Source organism: Mustela nivalis (assembly GCF_964662115.1).
Source record: "Mustela nivalis genome assembly, chromosome: 1".
Lineage (NCBI taxonomy): Eukaryota > Metazoa > Chordata > Mammalia > Carnivora > Mustelidae > Mustela > Mustela nivalis.
Window position 1 is genome coordinate 199,278,758 of NC_139020.1, and position 20,901 is coordinate 199,299,658.

A 20,901-nucleotide genomic window follows, 5' to 3' on the forward strand; every position below is an offset into this window, starting at 1 on the left:
CACAAACGTGTTTGTGGTTATATATAAAGGCCCGTAAACAGCATTCTTACGAGGGATGAGAGAATGAAGGTATAGAAGTAGTGATTTTTAAAAAGCAAGCTGTGTAGTACTTTGAAGTTATTTAGCACTTCGTGGTGATTTCTGCAAATTATGAGTAGAATTTCACTTACTGGTCCACTGAACAAGTAGTTGAGTGTTGCCTGTGTGTCAGACATTTTCTTGGTGCTAGAGATACAGCAGAGTAAAACAGTCTTAGCCCTTAAGAATTATAGCTTTGAGGGACACCTGGGTGGCTCAGTTGGTTGAGCCTTTGGCTCAGGTCACGATCCCAGAGGCCTGGGATTGAGTCCCACACAGGGCTCCTTGGTTGGCAGGGAGCCTGCTTACGTGGAGGGTTAATGTGAGTGAAGCCAACTCAGAAAAAAATTTTTCGGCAGTGGCCTGCAGGTGTATGTCATTATTCCAGCATTCCCTGTCATGTAAGCTAAATTTACTGCTATTTATCCACAACATAGAATGATTTTAAGAACCATTACAGTAATCTTCACATGACTGCTTCCTTTTCAGGTTACATTGTTGTGGGACTTTGGAAAAATTCAGGGCCTTGAAGTAGGTAATCTGAGTTTCTAGTTTAAATTTTATACACAGCTTTATTCATATGAAGAGGAGGAAAAGTTAATAGCTCCTCAGTGCTTGGGTGCATGTTGATTTAACTTGTTCCCCATAGTATTAGGCACAGAGTAAAAAGTCAGTAGCTTTTGGTCACACGTCAGTAATGATCATCCATTTTGTGAACTTCAGAATACATTTTCTACTTAGCATTTGCTCTAAACTTGAGGTCTGTGTGATAAATTGCTATAAATGCTTGTAATGAACACTTGACCCAAGTCTTGAACCCAAGACCCGAGGCAAAAGAAATATTGCATAATCCTTAGTTGACACAGACATGCGTGTCTGTATCTAAGCACCTTTTATGAATGAACATGTTGCCTTCTGGAGTGCTTAAATTTACAGAGTACCAAATGCAACATTCAGTTTCAAGCCTTTAAAAATTAATAGAATACCTGTTTTTTCTTATGGTGTGGGTAGGTGCTGATAAGTAGCATTCTTACTTTTTCCCCAAGTTTGGTAACCTCCTGGGGGTGGACAGAAGAGTCAGAACTAAGAGTGTCTGCTTTGTCCTTACTGTATTTATCCCTGATTCATTGTTACCCACAGCTAGACAGTGACAGCTGGACAACTCCAGACATTCCTCCACGGAGCCATCCCTCCGTGGCTTTGAGCTGAGGACAGCCATACAGTTTGTTCTGTCAAATTCTCCCTTGTTAGGAGGAATGAGTGAAGGCTGCTAGGAGAAGCTAGTAGTTCTGTGGTTCTCAACCTTCTACATGTAGGCATCAGAATCCTGTGGAGAGCTTCAAAAATAATAATAGTAATAATAATAATAATAATGATGATGATGATGTAGATGCCTGGAACTCATGCTCAGAATTTCAGATTTTATTTGTCTGGCACAGTATTTCTATGAAAGTTTCCTGGAGTGGTCTAATTGTGCAGCCAGAGTTGAGAATCACGGCTCTAGTGGAAGTCCTCCATAGGAAAGAGGGGCTGGGGGAATAGAGGATGCCGCCTGCATGTATGCTCAAGTCCTGAAGTGGTCCTCCTTCCCAGATAATGCTGACTGTCCGCCATATCCTGTGTCATCTCGTGCAGAAGATAACATTGCTGTGAGTCATACTGTCTGATAGCATCATAACCTTGGTCAGGTTGCTGAGTTTTTAAAGTGGGTTTTCTCATTTGTAAAGTGGAGATAATAGTACTTACCTCATAGAGGTGTTTTGAAGCTCAAAAAAGATAATGCGTTTGAAATGCTTTATGTGATAACCTGACACACAGGATAGGTACACATCTAGTCGTGGCAGTCATCATCTTTATTAGGTAATTTGTCAGCATGCATGGAGTATTGAAGGATTTTTCCTAAAAAATCGGTGTTCATTTAGATTGCCCAATGTCTGTGGTCTGTATTTATCATCTTCAGTTGCAACTGAATATTAAATCTTGACCCTTTCTCAGTTGTGTGGTATTAGATTATTTCTTACTTTCCATAAATACTGCTAGAACCAAAAATCATGTGGAAAGAGGAGTTCTTTGATTTTCTTGGAGTACAATTGCTAAAAAATTGGAATTACCAGGTCATAGGGGTATGGTCAGTAATATGAGATTACTCTAAAGGGAGAGTATCGTGTGTTATACCATTGAGAATGTGTGGATTTTCTATTTGCCCACTTACCAAGGTGACTGGATAAGGAAATGTTGAGCTACTTGTTGACTAGAACAGCGAGGGATTGTCAGGGAACAGAACATGTTCTAAGCCTTAAATTTCTATATCAAGAAAAGGTATTCAGGGCTTAAAAACTTAGTTTACATTTGTCAAGAACAATTTTGTTATGCTATTAGATGCTGTTTCAAGAGCAACAATGATCTAATGCTTTTCTTTTTTAAAATAACAATATGAGAGGAAATATAACAGTATGAAAGGAAATATTACAATTGGCCATTAGCCAAATAGGTTTTGCTTTTATAGAAAAATATGAACAACAGACATTGTCTTTAATACATACAGTTTTTCTGAGGTGTTCTTAGGGTAACTAACTAATTAAATCCTTCTTCCCTTAAGTAGGGATGGCAAGTGAGAGGTTAGAATTGTTCTTAGGAATATTCTCAGTCATGCAACTATGGATGACTTCATTTTATATGCAGAAAGCATATAGATAGGAAGATTATCCGGAAGTATATTCCAGAAATATAATGTCCCAGTTACTTACTCTGCTACTTGGCTAATGAGATCATATAAGCCTCTTGGTAGATGTTCAATAAACAAAATGAAACATACTATACATAATGTTTGTGTGTATGATATGTGTAGCTTAATGCTACAAGTTTTTACTTGTTTTTAAGTGACCAGTATCCTTGTTTAAAGCTCGATGTAAGTCAAATTTTGGAGAGTAATTAAATACCAGGTTGTTCCTATTTCTTTGTCACCATGTGAAATTAATCAGCTTCAACACAATCACCACTTCCACTCCATACTAACAACCCTTCTTTTGGTTTATTTTTGCAGGAGGTATATCGAATTCCAAAGAAAAGTCAAACTGAAAAGGAGAACACAAGTAGGTATTCAGAGGTACTCTGTGTATATGGCTTTACAAATACTCTTTTGGAAATATGCAGAGGTAAATGATAAGAACTTCAGCTATTTTGTTTTTGAAACCGGATAGTATGTAATGAGGTAAATGAGATATTTAGTGTAAAAGTTCGGAAACTTGCCTTTTTATTTTTTCTTAGTGAATTTTTGCCAAAGGAGATGTCCCTTTATACTGCCTGTGCTGTTGCTTTCCTTGAAGTCATGGCTTGTAGTTGCTTTTCTTTCATTTGTTTGTTCCTCTAGAGCAGGCATTGTTAGACCTGTATTCCTGAATGTCTTTGTAAGTCTTTACCTATAGATGTTTATATGCAGGATCCTTTATTTACATTAATTTTTTCTGGGGAAAATTGAGAACTTTCATCAGATTCTCAGGAAGTCAATGATCCCTTACAAGGTTAAGAATCATTATCACAGGGGTGCCTGACAGGTTAGTTCACTAGAACATACGACTTTTGATCTCAAGGTTGTAGGTTCGAGACCTTCGTTGGGTTACTTAAAAATTACTTTAAAATCTTAAAAAGAAAAAAAGATCATATTTTTGGCTTTTTCCCTTCTTGTTTCTTTTTTTTTGTTTTGTGTTGTTTTTGGTCTTTTCTCTATATTTTTAGCATGAAGAACGTTTTATAATTTTAATCTTACTGGTTAAATAATCTTATAGGTTAAAGCCCTGTGAGGTGTACTTTGCATCATTGTGGGGGTTTTATTTTTGTTTGAATATTTTTAACTCTATTGGTTTAGTTTCTTTATAGCCAAACATCGTGCTTAAGGCTACAGATAATTTCTCCCATAAGAAAGAAGGCAGGGTTGAGTAGTGCTGGTTGGCAAAACCAATGGCACTGTAAACTTGGTCATCAGAGCCTAGCTTCTCTGGGTTCAGTGAGTTGAAATCATTAGCAAGATGGGCAAAACTTAAATATCTGTGAGGGTTTATCCCCAATATTTTGCAAATATCTAGTCTGATGTGTCCTCTGAGAGATGCTTTCTGAAAATTGTCTATAATCGATGACTAATTTTTTCAGGAAGCCACCTTTTGTGTGCCAACTTTACTCTCCTTCACATACGTGCCCCCGATCAGTCTCAGGCATTTTATAAGAAATACTTATAATTAAAGCCTGGCTTCTATGTTACCCCTCAATGTCAAACAATTAAGAGCTTAGAACTTTTAAAATTCCCAAGAACCGTAAAATATTTGGGGGAAATATGTAGTCTAGCTTTACTTTCCTTTTATAATATGAAAAAAAAATCAGCCAGCATAAATGAAACAATTTCTCTACCTCACATATTCTAGGATGCAGAGTCAGAATATGAACTGTTAGTATGATTCCTTTTCTTACTTTATAAGGATATACTGAAGAAATAGCTGCATTTTAAGAAAGTTAATACCAGCCCAAAGAACCTTGTTTTAAGAAGGAAATAGAGTAGTCATGGGCAGACCCAGAAGTAATTAGATAGTAGTACTTCCCAAAAGGATGTTGTGCTCTAATACCCCGTGAGCTGCAACAGTTGTTCTAATTGTAAGCGTTTTCTACTAGTGTGTGGAGGTGAGTTCTGTTCTCACTGACAAATGCTCATACATGGCCACTGATTAACAATTTTTGCAAATAAATGGAGCTTTGGGCTCACCAACAGAAGAACCACAAGAATGGCAGATATAAACCTAATCCTGCCACTAGGGAAGAAAACAAGTAATAGCATGTTTTTCTGAGGTGAGAAAAAGAAAAAGCAGTTAATGTTTATTGTGAATCTGCTTTGTGCTGTGAGAGGTATTTTTTAAGAAATTCTCTTAAGAAGAGAGGCATCTGATTAATCAGGGTAGCAGTGCTAACACAGCAGCAGCATGTAGTACCATTTAATTTATATTGAAATAGTCAGTGGTGGGATTTAGACTTCGTAAGGGGATAAGAAAGTAAGAGGTGGTGAGGTCAGTGAAAAGTAATACACAACTTTTGGGAGCAGTAAGTATTGACCCAACTGTATTTTGGAATACAGTAAGTAAGTGGAATTGAGTGAGGACCATTCTAGATAAAGAAGCTGAGTAGAAAAGGTTAATAGTAGTATCCTTCAGTTGGAAAATGGCATTTTTTTTTTGGAAGATGTAGCTCTCTGGCTTGGATAATGTCCTGATTTATCACCTGTCATCATCTGTGTTTGAAATATTTTCCTTTTGAAATGGTGGTAGTTAAAAAAAAAAAATTGTCTAATTCCCCCCCAACACACACACCTTTTTTTTTAATTGAAGAGATTTTTTCCATTTGAGGTTTTTATGCTTAACATGCCAGGCTGCTCTTCCATAAACTAAATATGCAGAGTTACGGGGGCAGTAGAAGGCTTTTACATATTGAACTGCAAGCAGACTCACCTGTTAAAGGTAATGGTAACATTTTGCATGCGTTTATTCCACAGAACTTGTTAGAAATGTTGAAGGCTTGGACTGAGAGTTTTCTTGGGGAAGGTGGAAAAGTGAATTCATGGCAGAGACTTGCAGGATAGAGTGCGTGCACACACACAACACCTTCTGTCTCATCCAAATTCTGGATGGGCCTTTGAGGGAGGAGAGTCCATAGACCCATTTGTTGGATAGAAATTGTATTATACAGTTGACATGCTATCATGATGGAGACGAGTCTGCCAAGTAAATTTTTTAAAAACCCTTTTCCCTTAGTAACTGAACGAGGAAGGGATGCTGTTGGCTTCAGAGATCAAACAGCTGCCCCAAAGACTCCTAACAGGTCAAGAGAGAGAGACCCAGACAAGCAAACTCAAAATAAAGAGAAAAGGAAACGAAGGGGCTCTCTCTCACCACCTTCTTCTGCCTATGAGCGGGGAACAAAAAGGCCAGATGACAGGTAAGTGGCCTGTGTGAATTACTCTCTTTTCTGAGCCAGTCAAAAAGTTCCCAAGTCAATACTTCTGATTTTGGGCACCAAGGGGTTTTGGAATAAATATGTTTTCTTGATGAGTGAGTATAAAACTTTACTGATAAATATTGAAATAGAGTTTCTTTTGACAGTGAAGACTAGGTTTCTACTTGATAACATTGAAATGCTATTTGAGGAGCCAAAGATTGGTTCTTTAAAGGGGAGTGGAGATTGGTTGGCGATAACTCTTTAAGAATAATGGTAACTCTTCTAAAGCCAGAACTTTGTTTTCTAATGAGTCTTGTGCGGTTCAGTCAAAATGCTGATTGATCCCTTTGTCAGAGGCTGTCTTTGCCATGCTTGTAGAAAAACAAGCCACATGGTGACCCACTGGGTACTAAAAAACATTTATTCCAGAGAAGTTTTTTTTTTAATTAAATTTATTTTGGGGGGTGCCTGGGTGGCTCAGTTGATTAAGCGTCTGGTTTTAGCTCAGGTCATGGTTCAAGGTCCTGGGATCCAGTCCCTCACTCTAATCCTGCTCAGCCGGGAGTCTGCTTCTCCCTCTTCCTCTGCCCCTCCCGCTGCTTATGTGTTCCCTCCCTCTCTCTTTCAAATAATAAAATTTATTTTTTTGAAAACATGAAGTATTGCATTCATATAATGCAGTTGTCAGAATTTTTAATTTGGGATTGTCAGAGTTTGTAATAGTAAATTCATCGTGGGTTTTTTTTTTTTTTTTTTTTTTTTTGACAGACAGAGATCACAAGTAGGCAGAGAGGCAGGCAGAAAGAGAGGAGGAAGCAGGCTCCCCTCTGAGCAGAGAGTCCGATGTGGGGCTCAATCCCAGAACTTTGGGATCATGACCTGAGCCACCCAGGCACCCCTCATCGTGATTTTAATTTGCATTACCCTAATAGCTAAATAGATTGAACATCTTGTCATATATTTATTGGTCATCCCTGTTTCCTCTAATGTGAAGTGTCTTTTAATAGGTGCTCTTTGTTTAGTTTTTATCTTTTTGAGTTTAGGATTTACTTTTTAGGGGTTCTTTATATTCTAAATATAATTCTGCTTTGGTAATAATTTTTGCAAGTATTTTTTCCCAGTTTGTAACTTATATTTTGACTCCCTTGTGTCTTTTGATATATAGAATTTATTAATTATGGTGTAATTGACTACATCACATGTATGTTTTCTTCATGGTTAGTGCTGTGTTTTAGAAATTCTTCCCTGTACTTGAGGTGATGATACTCTCTTCTTTTCTTGTGCTTAATTTATTAGGAATTAATTTTTATGTATGCTGTGAGGTAGGGATATGGTTTCATTTTTTTCTAAGTGAATACCCAGTTATCTCTGCACCATTTACTTGAAAGCCTGTCCTTTCTCCTTGATCTGCAACACTGTCTCTCTCTAATAAGCTTTTATATATGGAAGGATCTGTTTTGGGGCTCATAATGTGACTGTAGCTTATATTAAGTCTTGATAGCAAGTAGGGCAAACCCCTGCTTGATCTTCTGGGATGTCATCTCTTTTTTCTGAGACTTGTTCTCCTTAGGATCTGCTTGTCAGATTTCTCCTACTCTCTCCACCCCGCCCCTTCACCAAGGTGATTCTGAGGAGACTTGACATCTTTAACAGTTTTTTGAGTATTTCTGTTCCTATATTCAAACTGAGTATTCAGATATGCTCTGTCTAGTTAGGTCTTCTTTAATATTTTAAATATTGAGTTTTTTGTTAATCTCATTTGTTTATAGTTTCTTGCAGACTTAGGTATCTTGGTATATTCATTTCTGAGAACCTTAATTTTTGGTTACATTTTCAGCTTGTTGCTGGTATGTAGATGCGCAGTTGACTTGTTACATTGATCTCATGTATGGTGACCACATAGAAACTGACAGATATTTCAAAAGTATAGGGGTTTTTCCCTTTTTGTTTTTGTATTTGTCAACAATCCCCATCATATAAATTTTTGTTTTTCCTTTCTAGTTCTTTTGCCTTGCTGTTGCTATTTTGCTAGCAGTGCCTTCAGTACAAATCACAGAATAACAGTGTTTTGTTTTTTGAGGGGAGTGGGTAATTGATTTCTAGTCATGTTTTATTTTCTTCCACTTTTTTGGGCTTATTATATTTTTTTATAAATTTTTAATTGGAATAATTGAGATTTTTTAGCTCATTAATTTTCAGCATTTTTCTCTTCAAAGTAAAGTGTTGAAGGATTTAAATTTCTCCATAAGTACTATTTGAACTACTCTTTTGATAGCACAGTTTCGTTTTGTTTTGTTTGAAAGATTTTATTTATTTATTTGATAGAGAGAGACACAGCGAGAAAGGGAACAAAGACAGGGGGAGTGGGAGAGGGAGAAGCAGGCTTCCCACTGAGCAGGGAGCCCAATGTGGGGCTCCATCCCAGGACCCTGGGATCATGACCTGAGCCAAAGGCAGACAGACACTTAATGGCCCAGCCACTCGGGTACCCTGATAGTGCAGTTTTATCATAACCTAGTTCTAGATACTGTTATGGTTTGCAATGTGTTTAAATTTATTTTTGTTAAATCTCAAAATTAATTGCTATTAATCAGTTTATATTATACCAGCTCTTAGAATTTTATTGAGACTTGCTTTAGAATCTATTTAATCTGATGTTAATAGAAGTATGCTATCTTCCTGTTGGTAGGATTTAACTGATAATGTATTTTTTCCTTCCTTTTACTTTTAACTTTTCTGTGTCTGATAGATAAATAGCTTTATGGATGATTGATTTTTTTTTTTAAAATTCTTTGTGGCATTTCTTTAACTGGTTGTTTCACTTAAAATCTAAAGCTAACCAATATCCTGACAACATTTGTACTTTAGGATACTCTGACCGTTCAGTTTATATGCTGCTGCTGTCCAGCATTGTAATTTCTTGTTGCTTCCTCCCATTCGTTATTGTCAGTTTTTTATGTGTACATAAACTTACTAATTTGTTTACATTTGTCAATTTCTTTGTTCTCCATTCTTTCTCCTTAGACCTTCCTTTAGAAGATTTTGTTTAGTGACTTTTTGTTCATCTTATTTTTCAGTTTTTGTCAAAAAAATCTTGTTTGCATTGCTTACCTTCAGTTTTAAAAATCAGCTTTACTTAATCAGTAGGTATAAATTACTTACAGAAATATTAAGTATATAATTCAGTGTGTTTTGTCAAATGCATGCAATTAAGTAACCACCCACAGTCATCATATAGACATTTCTGTCACCTCAGAAAATTCTTTTGAGTTCTTTGTAGGCAGTCCCCTTCTCCTACCCATAGTTCCTGGCAGCCAGCCACTGCCCTGCTTTTTGACCCACTGGTTTTGTCTTTTCCAGAATGTCATGTATATATGACATCATACTCTAGATAGTATTTGATGTGTCTAGATAGTATTTGTGTTTGAGATCCATTCATGTTTTTATGTGTTCCAGTAATTCCTTTTTATTAATAAGTGGTAGTCCATCGGGTAGGTATACCAGAGTTTGTTTACAGATTCCTTAGTGGATAGGCATTTGGATTGTTTCCAGGTAGCTGTTGTGAATATTACAAGTGTAAGACATATACATGTATGAGTCTTTATGTGAACATGGACTCTCATTTTCACAAAAAGATTTTATTTATTTATTTGACAGAGAGCACAAGTAGGCAGAGAGGTAGGCAGAGAGAGAGGAAGGGAAGCAGGTTCCCCGCCTAGCAGAGAGCCCAACGCGGGGTTCAATTCCAGGACCCTGGGGTCATGACCTGAGCTGAAGGCAGAGGCATTAACCCACTGAGCACCCAGGCACCCTGGACTCTTCATTTTTTAAAAGGAAGTTTTGTTGAGTTTAAAGTTTTTCTCTTCTTTAAATTTTTTTATTTTTAAAAAGATTTTATTTATTTATTTGACAGAAATCACAAGTAGGCAGAGAGGCAGGCGGGGTGGGGGGAGGCAGGCTCCCTGCTGAGCAGAGACACCCCCCCACCATGCGGGGCTCTATCCTAGGACCCTGAGATCATGACCCAAGCCAAAGGCAGAGGCTTAACCCACTGAGCCAGCCAGGCGCCCCTCTCTGGTTCTGCTTTTAAGATGTTCTCTTTTTATTTGGTGTTCTGCAGTATCACTACCCTGTGTTTATATGAGAATTTCTTCTTCTCTCTGGTTGAAATTCATTGAGCTTTTTGAATTTGAAGATTGTTTCTGTTACTAATTCTCTTCAGATCTGATCTCTTGCTTAACCATACCATGTATCTATACTATCCCCTGCCTTTACTACTTGAGATGCCTCTGTCTTTTTTCCTGTGTTCATTATACCCTGGCTTTCCTTTTTTAAAGTACCATTTTATGTCCTCTAATATATATTTTAAAATAATATATTAGTTTTTAACTTTATGAAAAGGCCGCTCTTCTGCGTTTAATTTGAGGGTACTTTGTTTTCACTTGATGTTGTATTGCTAAGATTTATCCACAATTGTATGTATCAGTTTATTCCTTTTCATTGTTGTATGTAACATTTTGTTGTAAAATGTAGATAGGCATTTGGATTGTTTATGTTTTGTTTGGATTGTTTAATTGTTGTACGTAACATTTTGTTGTAAAATGTAGATAGGCATTTGGATTTTTCTGTTAAGTATAGTGCTGTTGTTGTCTAATTATGAGGTACATATGCAATAGAGTCTCTTGGGAATATGAGTAGAATTGTTGAATTGTCAGGTATGTGCATGCTCAGTTTTATATGATAATTGAGTTTTAATTTCCACTCTTTTCCCTTTCTAGATGTTTCATGAGGTGGTTTTTCAAGTCTACCTGATAGTTTTTTATGGTCCCATTCCTTAGTAATATTTTTAATAGCCTCTTATTTCATTAAACATAAATGTCTCTTATAGTCTGTGTCAGATAATTCCAGTACCAGTTTTTGTGGGTTTCTTCCTCTCATTTGATTATATAGGTATATGTATAATTTTATAATTTTATTTTTTAATAAACTCATCATGTTCTTTAGAATTTGATCTATGGGAATTCACTGAAGCCTAGATTTTTGGATTTAAGGTGCTTTCTTCTGTAGACTAATTGCATTTGTTTCTGCCAGGCAGTTAAGGATACTACCATCCTATTAACACTTTATTATATATTTTTTAAGATTTTTATTTGACAGACAGAGATCAGTAGTAGTAGGCAGAGAGGCAGGCAGAGAGAGAGAAGGGGAAGCGGGCTCCCCGCTGAGCAGAGAGCCCAATGTGGGCTCAATCCCAGGACCCTGAGACCATGACCTGAGCGGAAGGCAGAGACTTAGCCCACTGAGCCACCCAGGCACCCCCCATTAACACTTTAAAGGAACTTTCAGCTTAAGAGTTTTTTAGACCATTTGTTTTTTGTTGTTTGGATAAATGTTTTGCCCTTGTCCGTGAAGCTGTTCTTAGATGTTTTTTTGCAATGAAACCTCTTGAAATTAGTTGTTGTTTTTAAATTTTTGCAAAGAGCACTTTCTCAGAAGTTTGATTCACTCTATAGAACTTCACAACAAACTCTTTTAAGCCTTCAGTTCTTGGGGCACCTGGGTGGCTCAGTTGATAAGTGTCTGCCTTTGGCTTGGGTCATGATCCCAGGGTTCTGTGATTGAGCCCCACATGGGCCTGCCTGCTCAGCAGGAAGCCTGCTTCTCCCTCTTCCACTCTGCTTGTGTTCCTCTGTCACGGTGTCTCTCTCTCTGTCAAATAAATAAATTTTAAAAATCTTAAAAAAAAAATAAAAGAAAAGCCCTTAGTTCTCTTTGAATGTTAGAGCTGATGGTTTCCAGGAGGCCTTGTCAAAACCATCACAGGGCGTTAGGCTTAGCAGTAAAATCTATTATATTTGGTATTGCACAGAGACGAGGAGCTGAATGTAACTTTCCGTACTCTTCTGTGTGCATTCTCAGCCTTCACTGAACTGCTCTCTGTTGAATTTGTCATGAATGCATGTGGTCAGACAGACATCGAATTCTGTAGCTTTTGTTAGTGTATTTTGTTTTAATTTCAGAATCTATAAACCTAGAACTGTATAGAGAACTATGCAAGTGTAAAGAAGAATATTTTTAGAATATTATATGTATACTTAATTTGGAGTTCTAGAATCTGAGAATAAAGATGAGGTTATTGGCCCCTCAGGTCATGATCTCTGGGTCCTGGGATCAAGCTCCCCATTGGGCTGGCTCTCTGCTCAGCAGGGAGCCTGTGTCCCCTTCTCTGCCTGCCTCTCTGCCTACGTGTGATCTGTCTCTCTGTCAAATAAGTAAATAAAATCTTAAAAAAATAAAAAAGATAAAAGTTACTATTTTCAGGGTGCCTGGGTGGCTCAGTGGGTTAAAGCCTCTCTGCCTTCGACTCAGGTCATGATCCCAGGGTCCTGGGATCAAGCCCCACATCGGGCTCTCTGCTCAGCAGGGAGCCTACTTCCCCCTTTCTCTCTCTCTGCCTGCCTCTCTGCCTACTTGTGATCTCTCTCTGTTAAATATAAGTAAATAAAATATTTTTTTTAAAAAGTTACTATTTTCTTCTAAATGTTTTCTTGAGATTCTCTTCTATCTGCAGGATTCCTTAAGTAATTTTGACTGATTTTTAACCAATGCCAAATTGGATTTGGTGTGATTAATGGTTTAGTATTGAGTGACATACCTTTATTAATGCTTTGATTATGTTCTTGATTTAGGGAAAAACATTTGTGATGCTCTGTTTTCTTTCTAGATATGATACACCAACTTCTAAAAAGAAAGTACGAATTAAAGACCGCAATAAACTTTCTACAGAGGAGCGTCGGAAGTTATTTGAGCAAGAGGTGGCTCAGCGGGAGGCTCAGAAACAGCAGCAGCAGATGCAGACCCTGGGAATGACGTCTCCACTGCCCTATGACTCTCTTGCTTACAATGCCCCTCATCACCCCTTTGCTGGCTACCCACCAGGTTATCCCATGCAGGCCTATGTGGATCCCAGCAACCCTAATGCTGGGAAGGTGCTCCTTCCCACACCCAACATGGACCCCGTGTGTTCTCCTGCTCCTTACGATCATTCTCAGCCCTTGGTCGGACATTCTACAGAACCCCTTGCTGCCCCTCCACCTGTGCCAGTGGTGCCCCATGTGGCAGCCCCTGTGGAAGTTTCCAGTTCACAGTATGTGGCCCAAAGTGAAGGTGTGGTACATCAAGACTCCAGCGTCACCGTCTTGCCAGTGCCAGCCCCAGGCCCAGTCCAAGGACAGAATTATGGTGTTTGGGATTCAAACCAACAGTCAGTCAGTGTCCAGCAGCAGTATTCTCCTGCACAGTCTCAAGCAACCATATATTATCAAGGACAGACTTGCCCAACTGTCTATGGTGTGACATCACCCTATTCACAGACAACTCCACCAATTGTACAGGTAACCAATTTCGGAACCTCTCTTGTCTGTCTTGTTCTTTTTATGGGATGTTAAATCTGATGTGAAGGGGGAGTCCTACCATTGATTACTTTTACATATCAATCAGTTACATATGTATTAGTTATCTCCTGCTGTGTAACAAATTACACCAGAATTTAGCAGCTTAAGACAACTGGTAATTATTATCTCACAGTTGTTGTGAGTTAGGAATTCAGAAGTAGCTTGTCTGGATGGATGGTTTGGACTCAGAGTCTTTCATGAAATTAGAATCCGACTATTAACCAGGGCTATAGTCATCTGAAGGTTAGGCAAAGGATGGAAGATTCACTTTGAAGCTCACTTACATGGTAGTTAACTCCGTTTTCTGTCTTCATATGGACCTTTCTATAGGGCTTCTTACAGTGTCCAGATGACTTCCCCTAAAGCAAGAGATGGAGAGAAGATTTTGGATACTTCTCTCCTTTTCGCTTATAGGCAGTAAATAATACACAGTTAATTTTTTTATATTGCTACAGTGGGAGAACCTTTGTCATGGTAATTGAGTCAGGAGATGGCTTGTCCTTTTCTTCTGAGACCTGGTGTGTATATTTTTTTCTATCCCCTACATGTTTATCATCACAAATTTTGCCAGAGTGTCTGTGATGCACTGAGCCTGAGGATATCACTGTAGTAGGAAATAGTAATGTTAAATTTAAAAGCTGAGTGTACTGATTTTATATTTCAAAGTGTATTTTTGTGCCTTTTTTTTTTTTTTTTAAAGATTTTATTTATTTATTTGACAGAGAGATCACAAGTAGGCAGAGAGGCAGGCGGGGGTGGGGGGTAGGGTGGGGGTGGGAAGCAGGCTCCCCACCAAGCAGAGAAGCCGATGCAGGGCTCAATCCCAGGACCCCAGACCATGGCCTGAGCCGAAGGCAGTGGCTTAACCCATTGAGCTGCCCAGTTGTCCCTATTTTTGTACTTTTAAATCAAGTTTCTTTTCTGTAGAATATAGCAGTACATTTTTTTTTTTTTAAAGATTTTATTTTTATTTATTTGACAGAGAGAGATCACAAGTAGGCAGAGAGGCAGGCAGAGAGAGAGAGAGGAGGAAGCAGGCTCCCCGTTGAGCAGAGAGCCCGATGCGGGACTCGATCCCAGGACCCCGAGATCATGACCTGAGCTGAAGGCAGCGGCTTAACCCACTGAGCCACCCAGGCGTCCCAATATAGCAGTACATTTTAAGCTTAAAAAAAAAAAAAACAAAAAAGAATGTATAAACCATCATCTTCACCACATTCCTATGTCTCTCACATCACTCCTTTAAGGTGAATTTTTGTGGATGGGGGAGATTTGTAGAGATAATTCCTGCACACATTACTTAGTACTAACCAATACTGTGATTTGTCACTATTTTTGTGATGAAGCTGCGTCAAAATTTAGTTTGTAAGGCCATGACAAGGTATCCAGTTTTAATTCCTAAAATTTTTTTTTTAATTTTTTATTTTTTATAAACATATATTTTTATCCCTAGGGGTACAGGTCTGTGAATTACCAGGTTTACACACTTCACATGCTTAGCGAAATAAGTCAAGCAGAGAAAGACAACTATCATATGATCGCCCTGATATGAGGAAGTGGTAATTCCTAAAATTTTAAGTGTTAACTGCGTTCATTTTGAATGATCTCTTTATCCACATGCTTATATATTTCATGTGTTTGTAATTTTGAAGATTTGGAACTATCCCATTGTTTATACTTAACATGATTCTTTTTTTTTTTTTTTTTAAAGATTTTATTTATTTGACAGAGAGAAATCACAAGTAGATGGAGAGGCAGGCAGAGAGAGAGAGGGAAGCAGGCTCCCTGCTGAGCAGAGAGCCCGATGCGGGACTCGATCCCAGGACCCTGAGATCATGACCTAAGCCGAAGGCAGCGGCTTAACCCACTGAGCCACCCAGGCGTCCCACTTAATATGATTCTTAACCATTTTCCCAAATTACTCTGTATTTTTATATATGCATATATGAATATACATACACATATGCATTTTAATGGCTATATAACATCCCATTTGCTTATCAAATAATTTCTTACCCATTTTTCTGGGGATAGTCATTTAAAAGTTTTTCTTATAATTAGAAATAGCACTTCACTGAACATTCTTAGGTTTCTTTTGCGTTTTTCTTTCATGTTTGGCATACAATGAATATTGTAGTGCTAAATAAGGCTAATAAGAAAATGGGTGTTGGGGTGCCTGGCTGGTTCAGTTGGTGGAGCATATAACTCTTGATCTCCAGGTTGTGAGTTCAAGCCCCATGTTGGGTTTAAAGGTTACTTAAAAATAAAAATCTTTTTTTTTCTTTTTCTATTCTATTCATTTACTAGAGAGAGAGAGAAAGATGGGGGGGGTGGGAGGGAGTGGGGAGAGGAAGAAGCAGACTTCTTCTTCTCCCCTACCCCAGCTGGGATCATGACCTGAAGTGGAGGCAGACACTTAACCAACTGAGCCACCCAGGCACCCCTTATAAATAAAAATCTTAAAAAAAAGAAAATAAAATAAAATGGGTATTATTGGCCATTAGGTATCAATTTTTTAACTATTGTCTTTCTTTTTGTATGTTTAATTTTGCCTCCTACAGAATGTTTTAAGTGTCTTAAACAAGTTTCTTAGATTCTGACTTCTGCTTTCTTACCGTATTCTTTCTTGGACCAAGCCATTCATTTTGAGATTTTCCCTGAGAATGTGTATCAGATGTAAGAATTACGGTCTGCGGCTATCCCATTTCTATTCCTAAAGTATGTTCTTAACCTAGGTTTTAGAGCATAAACAGCAGCAGTGGAGGATACTTACTAAAGACCCTCCAGGAGAGAGTTAACTGGTCATTTGGCCATTCTTATGAAATGGAGTCTGTTTTTCCCATCCCACTGAGCAGAAGGTTTAGGCATAGCCTTAGGACTCAAGCATTACAATTTTGCTTGCTTGCAGTTTTCCTTTCCTTTCTACCAAGGAGTCATGTGTTAGCTCCCTAATGTATTTTGTTTGTACTAGAGTGGTAGGTAAATGGAGTTGGATGGTCCAGACTGTTCCTTCTTTCTCTGTAAGATTAGTTATCAGAGATGATGCTGGGCTTTGGGTGATGAGAATTATAGAAATGTTGTCAGTGTGTGTTTGGAGTCTGTGTCCATCATTTCATGTATGTCTTGGAGACAGGTGCTTCATTTATATTCTTCAGTTTTACTTATCTATGAAATGAGCTGAATGCCTCATAGTGGTTGAGGTTTGCATGAGCTAATGGATACTAATAATGGTAGATTTAAAGCACGATGTATCTTGAAGGCTTAATTATAGTTATTGTTCAGTTACCTTAATAATACTGAGAGTATTGATGTTAGTGTGGTGTGAAAGCCTCCTAGTCAGGGTCATCTTCTAGTGTCTGGTCTAACGATCTGACCTCCAGGAAAAGGCCTTGAGGTTTGTGTTCGAGCATAGTATCGACCATGGGCTACTGAGAGAATGTGTTCCATTCTCTTTTGATGATAAATTATCATCCTTTAAATATATATTTGCTTTTTAGAAACAGGTGAAAGTGAGAGTTTGCAAGATACGATAACTTTGACAGTGGAGGTAGTAGGTTATATAACACAAATTTGTGTGTGTGTACTTTTGCAATATCTTTGACATTTGGAGCAGATGTGTGATCAGAAGGTGACTTTCATTTTTTTTTTTTGCTGTAATTGCTTATTAAACATAAAAGCCCTATTTCCACAGAGACCACATGATTATAGTGGTTTTTGTGACATTACTAAGTGGCCTACTGAATCACATCTCAAAGAATGCGGTGCTAAGGACTATAATTTTTCACATTACAAAGTGAAGTGACTCATATAAAGTAATAGTGATTTTTTTCCCTCTCTAGAAGTAGGGGCAGAATAATCATATTTTCCCTTTTATAACATTTTAGACATTTTTAGATTTCTCTTGTAAATTCCATGGGAAGTCCCATTTTAAAGATATTTGTAGACTGGATTGATGTTTGAGAAAATTAGCTTTTATGTAATTTCATGTCTCTTGAAGGAGAGAGCCAGTTTCCTACAGATTTCCCCCCAGCAGATAGAGAGACTTGATCGGCATATGCTGTTTGTGTCTCACAAGTGTGTACATCTTCCATATGAACCTCAGTGGGACTGCAAACCTGTTTTCCCTTTTTATTGCTGTTGTTAGTTTTGGCATTGACATGTGTTTGTCTGTTGGTTAGGATAGCTTCTATAGAAGCCTGAAGGATGTTCATTTTCCTCTTTCTTTTTGACAGTCTGGGTTTTAAAGACTGTACCTCGGGTGCCTGGGTGGCTCAGTGGGTTAAGCCTCTGCCTTCGGCTCAGGTCATGATCTCAGGGTCCTGGGATTGAGGCCCGCATCCGTCTCTCTGCTCAGCGGGGAGCCTGCTTTCTCCTCTATGCCTGCCTCTGCCTCTCTGCATACTTGTGATCTCTCTCTCTCTGTTTCAAATAAATAAAAATAAAAAAAATCTTAAAAAAAAATAAAATAAAGGCTGTACCTCTAAATGATTGTTGCTGTCTTGGGTGACTTTTTTTTTTAGTCTAGCAAGGCTGATATGGTTCAGATATTTTTGGCATTTCCTTTGGAAGTTATTTCCAGTATGTGTTCCATTCTCTCCTGATGATAAATTATCATCCTTTAAATATATATTTGCTTTTTAGAAACAGGTGAAATTTGTCTGGAGCCTCCTCTGGCAAATACAGAGAATGATTCAGCTCGATAAAGCCATTGCAGTTCAGAAGTTACCACACAGCCAGCATTTGGAGCGAGAGTCTTCATGCTAAAGAAACCATAGCTTTACCTCATTACTTTACATTAATCAGGTCCTTTCAAGTGTCTCCATTGATGAGCCTTACTTACTAACTCTGATCTTGTCAGACAGATTTTCCAGGAGCAAAGTTTCAGTGAAGGTCAAAGGAATTTTTAGCCTCCAAAATATTAGCATTTTTCTGTTGTAGATTCGGGTGCTTGACCTCCTGATCACTCTGGAGATAACATATTTATCAGTTTACTGCCTTCTTCAGCCCCCCAGAAACTTTTTTTTTAAAGATTTATTTATTTATTTGAAAGAGACCAAGCGTGCGTACATGTGTGTGCGCGAGTGGGGACAGGGGCAAAGGGAGAGAAGCCTGAGCAGACTCCCCGCTGAGTACAGAGCCCAGTGTGGGGCTTGGTCTTTACCACCCGTGAGATCATGACCTGAGTCAAACCCAAGAGTCAGACCCTTAACCTACTGACATACCCAGGCGCACCCCCAGAAACTGTTTTTACTCAGAATCAGATCTCCCAGCACATATATATTAACCGCCTACATGCGCAGTAACTTCCCTCTTGTATCCACTCTTCAAGATTCTTCCTGCTGGCCATCAGAGCTCTTGGAAGTTCACTTTCCGGGTAAAGTGGTGATCATAGACTAGAACCCAGCTAGATATGTTTTGTTTTATGGCTTATTTTCAGCAAAGTTGAAATCGAACTTAAAAGAATTATTTATACTTCACTTTTAAGAGTATACTTTTAAATTTCTTGAATAGTATTTGATCATCTTTTTTGCTGATCATCGTTTTGTACTAAACTCTTGATTCAGTATTGTCTGTGTATGCAGCAGCGTTAAAAAGTCCTTTTGGTTTAACCAGATTTCGTGACCAGAATTAGGTTGGGAGATAATACTTGTTTCTACAAAATCTTTGATGTTGTGCAGGTTTCCCATCTTGTATCCAAATACTTAGAGATGAAAGCATTTCTATTTTGTGATATTATTTGGATAATAATTCTGCCTTGACAATTAACATTGAGCCTGGTTTCTCTCTGTAGATTAAGCTATTCCAGAATATTGAATCAAGTACTGTTGACCTTTGAACAATTCAGGGGTTAGGGGCACCAACTCCCCCCAAACAAAAATCTGCATATGATGTTTAACTCCCCCAAAACTTAACTACTGTTGACTGAAAGCCTTAATGGCAAATGATCAGTTAACACATATTTTGTATGTTATATGCGTTATGTTCTGTATTCTTAAAGTAAGCTAGAGAAAAAAAAAGAAAAAATCATAAGGAAAATGCATTTACAATACTATACTGTGGAAAATCCATCTTATAAGTGGCCCCATGCAGTTTAAATCCGTGTTGTTCAAGGGTCAACTGTGTCGTACTCCTCTTCTCTTTTTCTTGGTGCCCTCTCAGTACTTACTCATCCAGAAATCTTTTAGTTCCACTGGCCTCTTCAGACTCCTCGGTTCTTTACTGGTATCACTTGGAATGGTTATATTTTATATTTTGGGTGTTTGGTAATATATGCCTCTGAAATCATTTTATGTGGTATAATCTCAGTCTGTAGGATCAAAATCTGTCCTTAAGTACAGGATACCTATTCATTTCCTTGGTATTCATCACCTCTTAAGACACCAGAGCTGTTTTTCGGGATATGTTCGTCACCTCTTCTTTAAGCAGTTTTTCTGTTGATGAGAACTAATTCCAGACTAGGTGTAAGTTACAGCTGTGACACTTTCTTAGGTTGCTTCCATGTGGGACACACCCACCTCTGATGGTGATCAGGACTTAATGAGACCATGTATGTGAAAGGGTTCTTTCTAAGCTTCATAAAGCACGGTATGTACCTGTATGTGGTAAGAATTTTGGATCAAATGAATTCTGCTGTCTTCCTTGGAAGGAGTTGTATTATTGAAGACTACAGAAAGCTAAAAAAACAAGTTTAAAATTTGATCACCATCTTACTTCCTCTGCTACCTCATTCTCTGACATTTTCTGGTCAGAACACCTGGTAGGTTTTTGTTGTTGTTGTTGTTGTTTTTAAAGATTGTATTTATTTATTTGACAGAGATCACAAGTAGGCAGAGAGGCAGGCAGAGAGAGATAGGGGGAAGTAGGCTTCCTGCTGAGCGGAGAGCAGTTGCGGGGCTCAATCCCAGGACCCTGAGATCATGACCTGAGCCAAAGGCAGAGGCTTAACCCACTGACCCACCCAGGTGCCCAGAATACCTGGTAGTTTTTAGGAGTTGGTGGTATAAAGGTTCTCTGCAAAGAGTCCTGGGGAGCAATCTCTTGGATATCATAAGTGCCACACACCATTGATACTACGGCTTGGGACAGCTCTTAGGAGCACCACCCACAGCCTGCCCAAGCATTTTGGGGTTTTTTTGGTGAGTTTGTTTGTTTGTTTCTTCCTTCCTCCCTCCCTCCCTCCCTCCCTCTCTTTCTTTCTTTTTTTAATGATAAAATCAAGGTAAGTAAATGACTAGGGAATTGTTTAAAAAAAGATCTTATGTGTTTGTAACAGAAGACTTTTACACATTTGTATCCAAATATTCTTTACTAAAAGTTTTAAAAAACTAATGGATCCAATAAGGTGATGCCAGCTTCAAAGTTAATTACTGCTGTATTAGAGCTAGAAAAGTCTAAA

At 38.2% G+C, this 20,901-nt stretch overlaps 1 protein-coding gene across 9 annotated transcripts in view; it reads left to right on the plus strand.

Moving 5' to 3' along the window:
* SETD2 (SET domain containing 2, histone lysine methyltransferase) overlaps positions 1–20,901 on the plus strand; it is a 128,417-nt gene that overhangs the window by 84,503 nt on the left and 23,013 nt on the right. For 6 of the 9 annotated variants that reach the window (XM_082705011.1, XM_082705012.1, XM_082705010.1 and 3 more), the window contains 3 exons: positions 3,122–3,170; positions 5,868–6,051; positions 12,776–13,445. In XM_082705011.1, the coding sequence (XP_082561137.1) occupies positions 3,122–3,170; positions 5,868–6,051; positions 12,776–13,445 (903 nt within the window). Of the gene's footprint in view, positions 1–1,517; positions 1,728–3,121; positions 3,171–5,867; positions 6,052–12,775; positions 13,446–20,901 lie in introns of those variants that run through there. The other 3 variants (XM_082705015.1, XM_082705014.1, XR_014304413.1) reach the window with 3 other exon arrangements.